The sequence below is a fragment of the Taudactylus pleione genome, unplaced genomic scaffold, assembly GCF_031769625.1.
Source record: "Taudactylus pleione unplaced genomic scaffold, aTauple2 ptg000214l, whole genome shotgun sequence".
Taxonomy (NCBI): domain Eukaryota; kingdom Metazoa; phylum Chordata; class Amphibia; order Anura; family Myobatrachidae; genus Taudactylus; species Taudactylus pleione.
The window spans coordinates 16,714,053-16,726,590 of record NW_028284616.1 but is presented as its reverse complement, the minus strand read 5'-3'; the positions used below and the strand labels follow the sequence as shown (position 1 = coordinate 16,726,590).

The 12,538-nt window shown below is 46.7% G+C and overlaps 1 protein-coding gene across 1 annotated transcript in view; it reads right to left on the bottom strand.

Annotated features, from left to right (window-relative positions):
* LOC148517641 (protein kinase C delta type-like) overlaps positions 1-12,538 on the bottom strand; it is an 81,121-nt gene that overhangs the window by 15,335 nt on the left and 53,248 nt on the right. The window contains exons 8-9 of the mRNA XM_088478491.1: positions 8,864-9,007; positions 2,406-2,534 (exon numbers count right to left, since the gene is read on the bottom strand). Coding sequence (XP_088334617.1) covers positions 2,406-2,534; positions 8,864-9,007 — 273 coding nt within the window. The remainder of the gene's footprint in view (positions 1-2,405; positions 2,535-8,863; positions 9,008-12,538) is intronic.

Here is a 12,538-nt window from a genome sequence, read left to right as displayed (position 1 = left end):
GGTGCGACTAAAGGTGTTGGCATACTCTATGCTCTCAGGAGAAGTCTATGTAACCTAGAAGTGCACCTTGATGTGCATAGAGGAGAATTCATTTCTAGAGGATAACTATGGAAAAGAGTAAACTGAGTATTAAAGTCCAACCTCCAACCACTTTATTTACACCCATTTATTAACATAAATAATTACAGTTTCCTTCCTTAAATACTGTATTATGTATGGTGCCACATGGTAGTAACGCTAGGAATGCCTTTCTCCACTGATGTGCCATATGAAGGCTAAGAGGAGCCCCAATAACAGTGTAGGACAAGACCCAAAGACTATCACCTGGGTGCTGGTGCAATGGTCACATCTTATTATACAGCAGCAATGGCCCCTTAGGTCAGCAAGAAATGTACCATGTCTACCCCTTTACCTCATTGCCAAATTACTGTATCACTCTGAGGGCTCTATTTATTAACATTATTTTTATTAAAAATAAAGTGAAGTAAGGGGCTTTCACACTCTTTTCACATTATTTTAGTTTCACATAAATTTTCTAAAGGACGATTGGAGTAGAATTCGGAAAAATTCTACTCCAAACCCTAATTATCACATATTTTTAGTAAGCAAATCGCCTTTCCCATAATTATAATGGGATAGAACAGCTGACCACCAGAATCCCTGCAGTTAGTATTATGACCACATCCCATATACAGAGGTGGAGGCTAATGCATGCGTCAAGTTATTGCAGTCACAGCGGCAGTACTGTGCAAATGCTAGTTTCAGCTTCCCTCTTGTGTACAAGCGTATGACGGACTCTGCAAGCTCTGAGATGCCCACTTTCCTTGCTTGTGCCAGGGGTTGTATACACTCCACCATTAACGCACCATAACTTGCAATATCGAAATGACAGCCTATGGCAGCACAGTGCTTCCTTCTGAACATCTCCTAAACATGGCCTCTATGGTTGTGGATCTGCTTTTGAGAATGCTGCCTCATTCACTGACATGCCCCTGACTCTCCATAACATGCCTATGACTTTCCATAACACACCTGTGACTCTCCATAACACACCTGTGACTTTCTATAACACGCCTGTGACACCTTGAGACAGCCTTTTTTTGTGTTCACTTTAGGCCATCTCCCGGTAACCGCCCAGGAATACCTATGGCTTTCTGACGCCAGCTCAAATGGATGCGATACCATATGCAACAGAGGTGTCTGCATACACATAGAAGTAACAGCGGTGTCTGTGTACACATAGAAGTAACAGCGGTGTCTGTGTACACATAAAAGTAACAGCGGTGTCTGTGTACACATAGAAGTAACAGCAGTGTCTGCGTACACATAGAAGTAACAGCGGTGTCTGCGTACACATAGATGTAACAGCGGTGTCTGCATACACATAGAAGTAACAGCGGTGTCTGTGTACACATAGAAGTAACAGCGGTGTCTGCGTACACATAGATGTAACAGCGGTGTCTGCATACACATAGAAGTAACAGCGGTGTCTGTGTACACATAGAAGTAACAGCGGTGTCTGCGTACACATAGATGTAACAGCGGTGTCTGTGTACACATAGATGTAACAGAGGTGTCTGCATACACATAGAAGTAACAGCGGTGTCTGTGTACACATAGAAGTAGACAGGACTTAGGGTTTGAGTCAGAGGTGGACGCAGTGTCAATGTTTGCACAGTTGTGATTATTTGGTACTGAGCATGCACAAATAGTCCTAATTATGTGAATGATAACTTTTATCTATATAGTTCTGCATAACTGGTGGCATTATATAAGTAAACAAGGGATGTAGTTACCATGCTGGTGCTCGGGATGTCGGCGTTCAGCAATCGGAATCCCAACACCAGAATAACATCCGCTGGCATCCTGATGGTAAGTATTAGGGTTAGGAGGGGGGGTAAGGGTAAGACACTATGGGGAGGGTTAGGTTACGGGGAGGGAGGGTTAAGGATAAGCTGAGGGGTTAGGCTGCAGGAGGGAAGGTTAGGCTGCAGGGGGCGAGTTAGATTTCGGCTATGGGGAGAAGGTTTAAGCTGCGAGGGGAGGGTTATGGTTAGGCTGTGGGGGGGAGGGTTAGGGTTAAGCTGCAGGGGGAGGGTTATGGTTAGGCTGCGGGAAAGGTGAGATAGGGTTAGAACACTTGTCTAATTGGGTCGAGATTCTGACTGTCTGAATGCCACTGTCGGTATTCTGACCACCGGCATCCCAACTGCTGGGATTCCGTATCCAACCCATAAACAATAATAAATGTCAATAATAGGTTGAGTGGCAGCTATAGCCTGGACCATACATGCACATTTGCACATCTCCTTAGCTCCATGTGTCTGACATGTATGTATTATCTGCTGACCAGCATTTAGTGACAGGTTGTCCAGTAGCTCATGGAACTTCTGTGCTATACTTACTGGTGCAGGTATGTATGGGGGTGCGGTGCTAAGGGCTTCAATGGCGACCCAGTCGATTGGCTGAAAGAAGGGATCACGGCGTATGTTACCATTAACTCCGAGTCGTCTGGCTTGGTCTTTATGGAGGAGCTGAAAAAATTATTTGCATTTAATTTAATGGCTTACATACAGACATACATAATAGTAGCTCAATACAATCATTTTACAAACATTTCTGCTGCCCGGCACAGAGGAATATAAAGTGATTTGTCCATGGCCACAGCATGTTATACTGACATTCTATCTGGGGTATGTAGTATGTCTCCCATTATCATTCTCCATTCAAAGAACATCTACCCACCAAGCCATTTCTTCTCATATTGCTCCTAATTTGGTTATCTGTGTAACAATGGGAGGTCAGTATGGGTGTTTCTATAATGGGTGCAGGGTGTACAGTGAGCACTGGCCCCTGGGTGTAACAATGGGTGGTCAGTACGGGTGTTCCTATAATGGGTGCAGGGTGTACAGCGAGCACTGCCTCTGGGTGTAACAATGGGAGGTCAGTATGGGTGTTTCTATAATGGGTGCAGAGTGTACAGTGAGCACTGGCCCCTGGGTGTAACAATGGGAGGTCAGTATGGGTGTTTCTATAATGGGTGCAGGGTGTACAGTGAGTACTGGCCCCTGGGTGTAACAATGGGTGGTCAGTATAGGTGTTTCTATAATGGGTGCAGAGTGTACAGCGAGCACTGGCCCCTGGGTGTAACAATGGGTGGTCAGTATGGGTGTTTCTATAATGGGTGCAGGGTGTACAGTGAGTACTGGCCCCTGGGTGTAACAATGGGAGGTCAGTATGGGTGTTTCTATAATGGGTGCAGAGTGTACAGTGAGCACTGGCCCCTGGGTGTAACAATGGGAGGTCAGTATGGGTGTTTCTATAATGGGTGCAGGGTGCACAGCGAGCACTGGCCCCTGGGTGTAACAATGGGAGGTCAGTATGGTTATTTCTATAATGGGTGCAGAGTGTACAGTGAGCACTGGCCCCTGGGTGTAACAATGGGAGGTCAGTATGGGTGTTTCTATAATGGGTGCAGGGTGTACAGTGAGTACTGGCCCCTGCGTGTAACAATGGGTGGTCAGTATAGGTGTTTCTATAATGGGTGCAGAGTGTACAGCGAGCACTGGCCCCTGGGTGTAACAATGGGTGGTCAGTATGGGTGTTTCTATAATGGTTGCAGGGTGTACAGCGAGCACTGGTCCCTGGGTGTAACAATGGGAGGTCAGTATGGGTGTTTCTATAATGGGTGCAGGGTGTACAGCGAGTACTGGTCCCTGGGTGTAACAATGGGTGGTCAGTATGGGTGTTTTTTTTATAATGGGTGCAGGGTGTACAGTGAGTACTGGCCCCTGGGTGTAACAATGGGAGGTCAGTATGGGTGTTTCTATAATGGGTGCAGGGTGTACAGTGAGTACTGGCCCCTGGGTGTAACAATGGTAGGTCAGTATGGGTGTTTCTATAATGGGTGCAGGGTGTACAGTGTGCACTGGCCCCTGCATCCAGGGAGCCTCACACCACACACTCTGCACCCATACAGTATTCTGGCATCGGCCTCACAGAAATCACTGGGAAAAAGGTGCTGCTGCATTTTCCCGAAGATCTGCACATGTGCAGTAGAGAAATCACTGGGAATATGGCACCATCGCTGTGTTCCCGGAGTACTGCATTCGCACAGTAGACACTGGCACAGTCCCAGAGGCTACTCTGCAAATTTGACGGAGAGAGAGGGGAGGAGCCATACGGAGTCAGCACATGGGCCCCTCCTCTCTTACACCACTCCTGGTGCTCAGGGTTTTTTGGACATTAGAATATTACTTCTATACTTCTTATTAAACAAAGCATATGAATTATAAGCAGCATGATGGTGTACTATGCCAGGTGGGCACTGCCAGAGCTTTTCTATGACCTCACCTGTGATCACTAGAAGTATATATTTATTGGGCTTTGTAAGAACCATACCTGCAATTATCTGTAATGTTTCCAATTGTCTCACTATACAAAAGTCTTCCATTACTTATGTAATAATTGTATTTCTGATTGCAGAGAAAACAGTTGGATGATGCAGGTAGCTGTGTATGTTTTGCACTGAAATGCACTTTATATTTATTAAGTATATTTATCAAATGAGAAAAGCCATATCTCAATGGAACCGCCCCCATCTCTGCCTTAGCGGAGCCTAACCCTAAAACTCCCAGGGTGGTGCCTAACCCTAAGTTCTCCGGGGGGTGCCTAACTCTAACCTCCCCCCAGTGCCGCATACACCTAACCCCCCCAGGGGGTGCCTAACCCTAATTTTCCCCAGGGTTGCCATAACCTAACCCCCCCCATCCCCAGGTTAAGTAGTATACTTACCCAGCTGTTGATGATAGGGATGGTGGGGGTCGGGCTTCCAGCGTCAGGATTTAGATAGTCATTGGTATTTCGACACCTATCTTAAGTCCCATGCCGGGCTTGTGCAGTCGGGATATAGACCAGCGGCAACTCATCCGCCGGTCTATTGACTGCATCCCGTGTGAGCCAGCTAGCCGCGGAGACTGGCCCAGAGAAGAAGTAAGATAAGCCTTACAGCTCCTGTCCAGTACTGAGAAGCATCTGAGTATCACTGACCAGGTGATATTGCATTAATAAATTGCATCAATACTGTCTTTCTAATGCAACAAAAAGGAGGGATTAAAATATCCCTATCACGGCTTGCTGATAAGTATCACTCTGCGTGCCTGAGATTTCCCAAACATTGTGAGATCTCGTGCACAGCCGGACTTCCACAGAATCCATACCAGCAGGTAATTCTGCCAATAGAAGGAATAATGATAAGCCACAAAAGAGCACTTATTGTTTTTAATAACATCTGAATGATTTTCTGCCTACAGTAAAATCGTTACATATTTGCATATAACCTACAGAAGAGTAATTTTCTCTCTGTTATCTGCTTTCATACATACCGATGTTCATTGTAAGTGTCAAATAGCGCTGGTTATAGTGCATTTAACATTTACCAAATCTTCTTACATCTCCTCCTTAGTTCCACCTTTGGGAAACCAGAGCTGAGCCCTTCATGTATTTATGTCCTGGTGCAGTGTATCCTGTAGTTCTCCTGGGGGACAGTATAAAAGTGTGCCTTTGCTAACCCCATTACACAGCCATAGGACATAGCCATAACTATTACTTTATACATAACCTAGAACATGTAGGAGAGTGGCACAGGGTTGGAGGGCTGTCTAGCATATTTATTAAGGCGCACCATGCAAAGACTGATGTGACTTCTTCTCTGCATTCCACAGGTAAATTACAACTACTGCTCCCATCAGATGCTGTTTTAGTGATTGCCTCAGCACAGTTTTGAAAATTTATACTGGGTAAATTACAACTACTGCTATACTAAGAGCAATTTATCTAAAGGAAGTTAGGAATTTATTGTGAATCTGTGTTGGCCTCCCCCCTTCTCACAAATTGTTTATCTTAGACTTTATTGCATCCCAATTTAGTGTGTGTTAGAGCTTTCGGGGTGGGGTCCCAATCAGTGAGCACAGAGACACATGTTTGTAACTTTAGATATTACTGCTCCCACAGGCTGCATAGCCGGTGTTAAGATTCAAAGTGTTCTGATTATAAGTGTAAATACAATTTGATAACTAAGTCGGAGTTACGCTGGAGATAAACTGGAGGAAAACTGAGGGAAAAGAAACTCAAAACCAGATCACTTTCTGAACAACAAGAAGCAACATACTTATGTGAATGAACAAAATCAACATCTTCTGCTGTATGCATATCCAGGCAACTACTTACTGCACTCACTGCTTGGACACTGCAAGTGCTCCCCTGTCTGTGTACTGCTCTTGTTGATTGATCTTTGTTGATCAGAACACTTTGGACTGGATCAGCTCGGGTACATTGTAATTTTGTCCTCATTCATTTTGTATTGCCTTTTCCAATTGCGCCACATCTATCCACTTTAATCATTTGTTTATAAACTAATTCCTGCACCCACTACTCACATACCTCTCCTTTATATATCACTTTTGGAGCTGCGCTCATACATTAGCAGCACTGTTCTTTACATGTATTTTTGAACATTTAACAACTTTAATCCACACTGACTCTATATCTCACAGCCTCCACTCCAGTTTACATCTCAATTATTACCTTGTCCACAGCATGAACACACTTACTTCACACAACCCCCATATTCTATGTCCACATAATCCTCTACTTTATCCATCCCTCTCTTCCCCCTCCTGTTTCCTCCACTTGCTGTTCTTCCTTTTTTTCTCTCATCAGTCTGCTTCCAACCCTCTGCTTCTTTCCCCCACCTCTCCTATACCTCCACTCTCAACCACCTCCCTCCATGGTCTTGTTACCCCACTACTAAGCCCCATTCCCTCCTCGTTCTGTCTGTCACCTCCAGGGCTGCCAAGAGAAATTCTGGGCCCGGGTACTGCAACATCCTGTGGGACCACATCATGTATGGCTGCACCCATTTGTGAGTGGGTCTAGCATGTGAGATGCACCCACTCACAGGAGCATGGCATAGCACCCAGCAGCTGGAACTAAAGTAGTCACTACTGTATTAGGATGGCGGGACAGTCCCATAATAGCTGCATTTCTTGTCAGGCTGTATATAGATGCTAAAATGTAACACAAATTAAAGTGCTTCTACTTTACTTTGTACATCTCTCATGTAAATAACACAAACAATCTATTTTCTATCATAGAGACAGATGAATGAAGGACTTAATTTTTACATAACATCAGGTCATCTTATACACACACATTCCGCAGCACATATCCTAACCCACTGCTCCATGCTCCTTCTTCACTATCTACCCCATCTGTGTCACCCCTGTCTGTCTGCCCTTCCCCTTTAGAATGTAAGCTCTCACGAGCAGGGCCCTCATCCTCACGTGCTTCTCCTCCCCCTACTTATAGTATAATTTACTCCTAACTCCCCACAATGGCACCTAACACCTGGTTGCTCATGTCCTGCTGCTTGTGTCTTGCAGCTGAGTTTATAACCTTGTCCTTGTCCTGCATTGTTTTGTATTACTATTAACTGTTTTTCTTGTGTGCTCATTTATGTACTGTGTAAGGCGCTGCGGAACCTTTGTGGCGCCATATAAATAAAGGATAATAAAGGATAATAATAATAATAACAACAGCAGGGGTGAAACTAGCAGTGGTGCATAGCACTGGGGCCCACCATAATGAAGGGAGCCCGCTGTTGCCAGACAGCATTATCAGCAGGCCAGCCAGGTGTTATTAATGAGTCAGACTGACTCATTATAGTACATCGGCAGCTGCCGGGATGAGAGCCATAACAAGGAGAGAGGAGGAACCAGTCTGGCCTCCCCTGATCTCATGGACATTTACATTATATTCTATACTAGCTGGGATACCAAGCATTGCTCTGGTTGAAGGCTGGACTGTGAAGTAACCTGCAGCCTTCATTTTGTTACATTGTCCTTACCTATAACCTGGATAACTATGCAAATTAGGAGTAAATGACAGTGCAGGCGGGTGTATTATCATACCTTTTGGAATGGGGTATATCAGAAGCAGACTGACTTACAGAACAGCTATAGCTTCCAAAATCACTTTAGTTACAGAAATCACTGCAGAACAGAGGGGGTGATTCAGCTATGGATGGATATGCTTTTGCAGCTGCTAACATGTTAACAGCTGCGATATCTGTAATATGATAATGCAGCAGGAGGTGTTATGCCTCCTGCATACGTTACTGAACCCAGCTGCATCCAAGGACACAGCATCGAATTATCTACAATAATCAGGACTCTGCTTGATCCCTGTCACTGTGTCTGCAGCTGAATCACCACTTGAAATCACTGTGCAGTCCAACATTGAAGACCATGTCTAGCAGTGCTGCCATCCCTGGAATGCCGGGACTGGAGTCCCATTCCCAGACAGAAGGGGGCTCGCTCGCAGTGGCACTGTATGGCTGCGATCAATCTCCCCTGCTGTTTGTAATCTCTGTATGCTAAGCCTTGCCAGGATCAAAGATTGTGGATTGATTATGCTGTTTGCCACAGTCTAAAAGTGCTGAGCTGCTCATAAGCCTGCCAGGTACTGTGTGTGTATGAAGCCAGCCCATCAGCCCCAGAACCTGTGTAATTAAAGAGTATCTCAGTTTTGTTGGATTCTGTGACAGTGTATGGCTCTGATGATGTTCAAACCTAGGAAAAAACCTATTGCTGGTCAAACTACACCATCATGCCAAGTTTGGTGGAGCTAGGTACAAAACTCTGGCTGTGCATAAAGGAAAAACAGACAGGCACACTGTTTTGCTTATTATATAGATGTGTATCTATCATTTCCCTTTTGCTGTGTACAATATCATACAAAGTTATCTATAGCCATTAATATCACATACTTTACAGTTACAATGTATAAATGTAATCTTATTTACCTGTTCAATGATGTCTTTGACCGCAGTGCCTGATGCAGAAAGTCTTTTGGGATTGTATGTAAGACTTCCAGTAATCATTTGAGTTAAAATAACTCCAAATGAATACCAGTCTGCACTGGCATTATACTCCTCACCAGAACGCACCTACCAGAAGAGAGATATTCATTATCAGGTTGTTACCAATAATTTTTCCATTTTATCTTTTTTTAATTGACCAAGTCCATCGCTCTGTATAATATGTGTTTATGTGGAGACAGAGGGCCTGATTCAGAGCCGGACGCTCTGACCAGAGCTCTCGCTCTGAATCACGGCCCTCCTACATGAAAATGGAGCGGCCTTATGGACGCTCGCATAGCTGTGGGTTACCACCCACAGCTTATGCGAGAGTCCATGATGATGGTCGCGATGGTCAAGACCATCGCGACCATCGGGCTTGCGATGGAGACCCTGCGGTAGGGTCTCGCTGCCGCAAGCCCTGGAGTGATTTTGGCTCTATCAGAGCCACAATCACTCCCACTGACATCACTAGTGATGTCAGTGGGGCCGGCTTCAGACGGTAGGCGTTCCCATGGGAACGCCTCCGTCTGGCATCCACGCCCCCGGCACGCCCACCAAAGGGGGCGTGCTGTCACTCACCATCGACAGCACGCCCCCTTTGGTGCGAGACCCGGAGCGACGGAGAGCCCGTCGCTAGTCGGGTGTCGCGCATGCGCACGACGGAGCTCCCTTAGTCGTGCGCATGCGCAGTGGGGCAACATCGACCCGCTTGCGAGCGTCCTGCACTCGCGAGCGGGTCTGAATAACCCCCCGAACACACAAAAGTAGAATCATAAAACAATGCAGTGATGTGCGGTGAGGTCAATGGCTGGGGAAGCACACATGTATAAAAACTCAGTTTTTATATTAAAACTCTGGAGCATGACAGGGAGTATGATAGGGGAGGGAGTATGACAGGGGAGGCACTGCCTCCCCTGCCTACCCCGACCGCACGTCTTTGATACAATGTAATGTGTCAATTCAGGACACTGATGTGTGGCTTTGTGCCGCCTTGTAATCATATTGGCATATGCTGTGTTTCCTGGGGAAGACTACATGTATATTACCTTAGTGTTACTATAATTATTAAGGACTTTATTTCATTATTATTTGTAAAGCGTGGACATTTCCCTGGCCTGGAATCAGGGCCGGCCCAACCATTACTCAGGGTATGCGGCCGCGAAGAGCGCCACAGTGACGAGGGCGCTGCCATCACGCAGCCCGACAGTGGATGTGACGGGGTGGCCGGCAGGCGCAAAGTTCTAGGGGGCCAGGTCTGCGTATACCTTTCTGTTAGGGAAGGAGCGATAACGGTGCCCTGGCATACTTTACTCACATGAGGCAGCTCCTTCCTGCTGCTTCTCTCTATGGTAAGACACCCCGGGGGTCAGAGGGTTGTGTGGTGAGCCCTGATTGGAGGAGCCATGTACACATGACTCGGGCAGGGGCGGAGCTACACCGTCTTGTTCTTCAACTCCTTATGGTGCGTACACACTGGGCGATTAAAGTGGACGACTGAACGATAACGATATCGTTCAGTCGTCCACTTTATCGTCCATTTTTAACACAAAAAAGATGAACGATGACGACGACGCGCGTTCCCGCGGGTCGTTCGTCATCCTCGTTCATCGGGCTGACATGCAGGCCAACCTGACGACCTCGTCAGGTTGCTGTATGTCAGGGAATGGGTGAGAGAGCCCGGCGCTGAATGATATCGCTAATGATATCGTTCAGCGGCTGTGCTCAATGTCATGAACGACATTGAGCACAGCCTGCCGGGGACACACTAGACGATATCGCTCAGGGAGCATATCGTCTAGTGTGTATGCACCTTTAGTCCAGGGCTTCAGGCAGCCTGGAGGAACTACTAGAAGCTCCACATCAAGGTGAGAGGGGGTGAGACTACAGGGGAACATATTGCTTTTGTCCTCCACTCTCTGTGTGTGACCCTGCCTGGATATGTGTGTGTGTCTCTATGTAACCCTGTATGTCTCTATATGTAACCCTGTGTGTGTGTATGTCTCTATGTAACCCTGTATGTCTCTATATGTAAACCTGTGTGTGTGTGTGAGAGAGAGAATGGGTAACTGCTGTGTATGTGACAATGTCTGGCTGCTGTGTGTGTGACAATGTCTGGCTGCTGTGTGTATGACAATGTCTGGCTGCTGTGTGTGTTACAATGGCTGCTGTGTATGTGACAATGTCTGGGTGCTGTGTGTGACAATGTCTGGGTGCTGTGTGTATGACAATGTCCGGCTGCTGTGTATGTGACAATGGCTGCTGTGTATGTGACAATGTCTGGGTGCTGTGTGTGTGACAATGTCTGGCTGCTGTGTGTGTGACAATGTCTGGGTGCTGTGTGTGTGACAATGTCTGGCTGCTGTGTGTATGACAATGTCTGGGTGCTGTGTGTGTTACAATGGCTGCTGTGTATGTGACAATGTCTGGGTGCTGTGTGTGACAATGTCTGGCTGCTGTGTGTGTGACAATGTCTGGGTGCTGTGTGTATGACAATGTCCGGCTGCTGTGTGTGTGATGATGGCTGCTGTGTGTGTGACAATGTCTGTCACACACACAGCACCCAGACATTGTCACACACACAGCAGCCATCATCACACACACAGCAGGCGGACATTGTCACACACACAGCACCCAGACATTGTCACACACACAGCAGCCAGATATTGTCACATACACAGCAGCCATTGTCACATACACATCAGCCAGACATTGTCACACACACACAGCAGCCATCGTCACACACACAGCTGCCGGACATTGTCACATACACAGCAGCCGGACATTGTCACATACACAGCAGCCTGTCACACACACAGCAGCCAGACATTGTCACACACACAGCAGCCAGACATTGTCACACACACAGCACCCAGACATTGTCACACACACAGCAGCCATCATCACACACACAGCAGCCATCATCACACACACAGCAGCCGGACATTGTCATACACACAGCACCCAGACATTGTCACACACACAGCAGCCAGACATTGTCACACACACAGCAGCCAGACATTGTCACACACACAGCACCCAATGTCTGGCTGCTGTGTGTGTGACAATGTCCGGCTGCTGTGTGTGTGACAATGGCTGCTGTGTGTGTGACAATATCTGGCTGCTGTGTATGTGACAATGTCCGGCTGCTGTGTGTGTGACAATGGCTGCTGTGTATGTGACAATGTCTGGCTGCTGTGTGTATGACAATGTCTGGCTGCTGTGTATGTGACAATGTCTGGCTGCTGTGTATGTGACAATATCTGGGTGCTGTGTGTGTGACAATGTCTGGGTGCTGTGTGTGTGACAATGGCTGCTGTGTGTGTGACAATATCTGGCTGCTATGTGTGTGACAATGTCTGGCTGCTGTGTGTGTGACAATGTCTGGGTGCTGTGTATGTGACAATGGGTGCTGTGTGTGTGACAATGTCCGGCTGCTGTGTGTGTGACAATGTCTGGGTGCTGTGTGTGTGACAATGTCTGGGTGCTGTGTGTGTGACAGGCTGCTGTGTATGTGACAATGTCCGGCTGCTGTGTATGTGACAATATCTGGCTGCTGTGTATGTGACAATGTCCGGCTGCTGTTTGTGTGACAATGGCTGCTGTGTGTTTGACAATGTC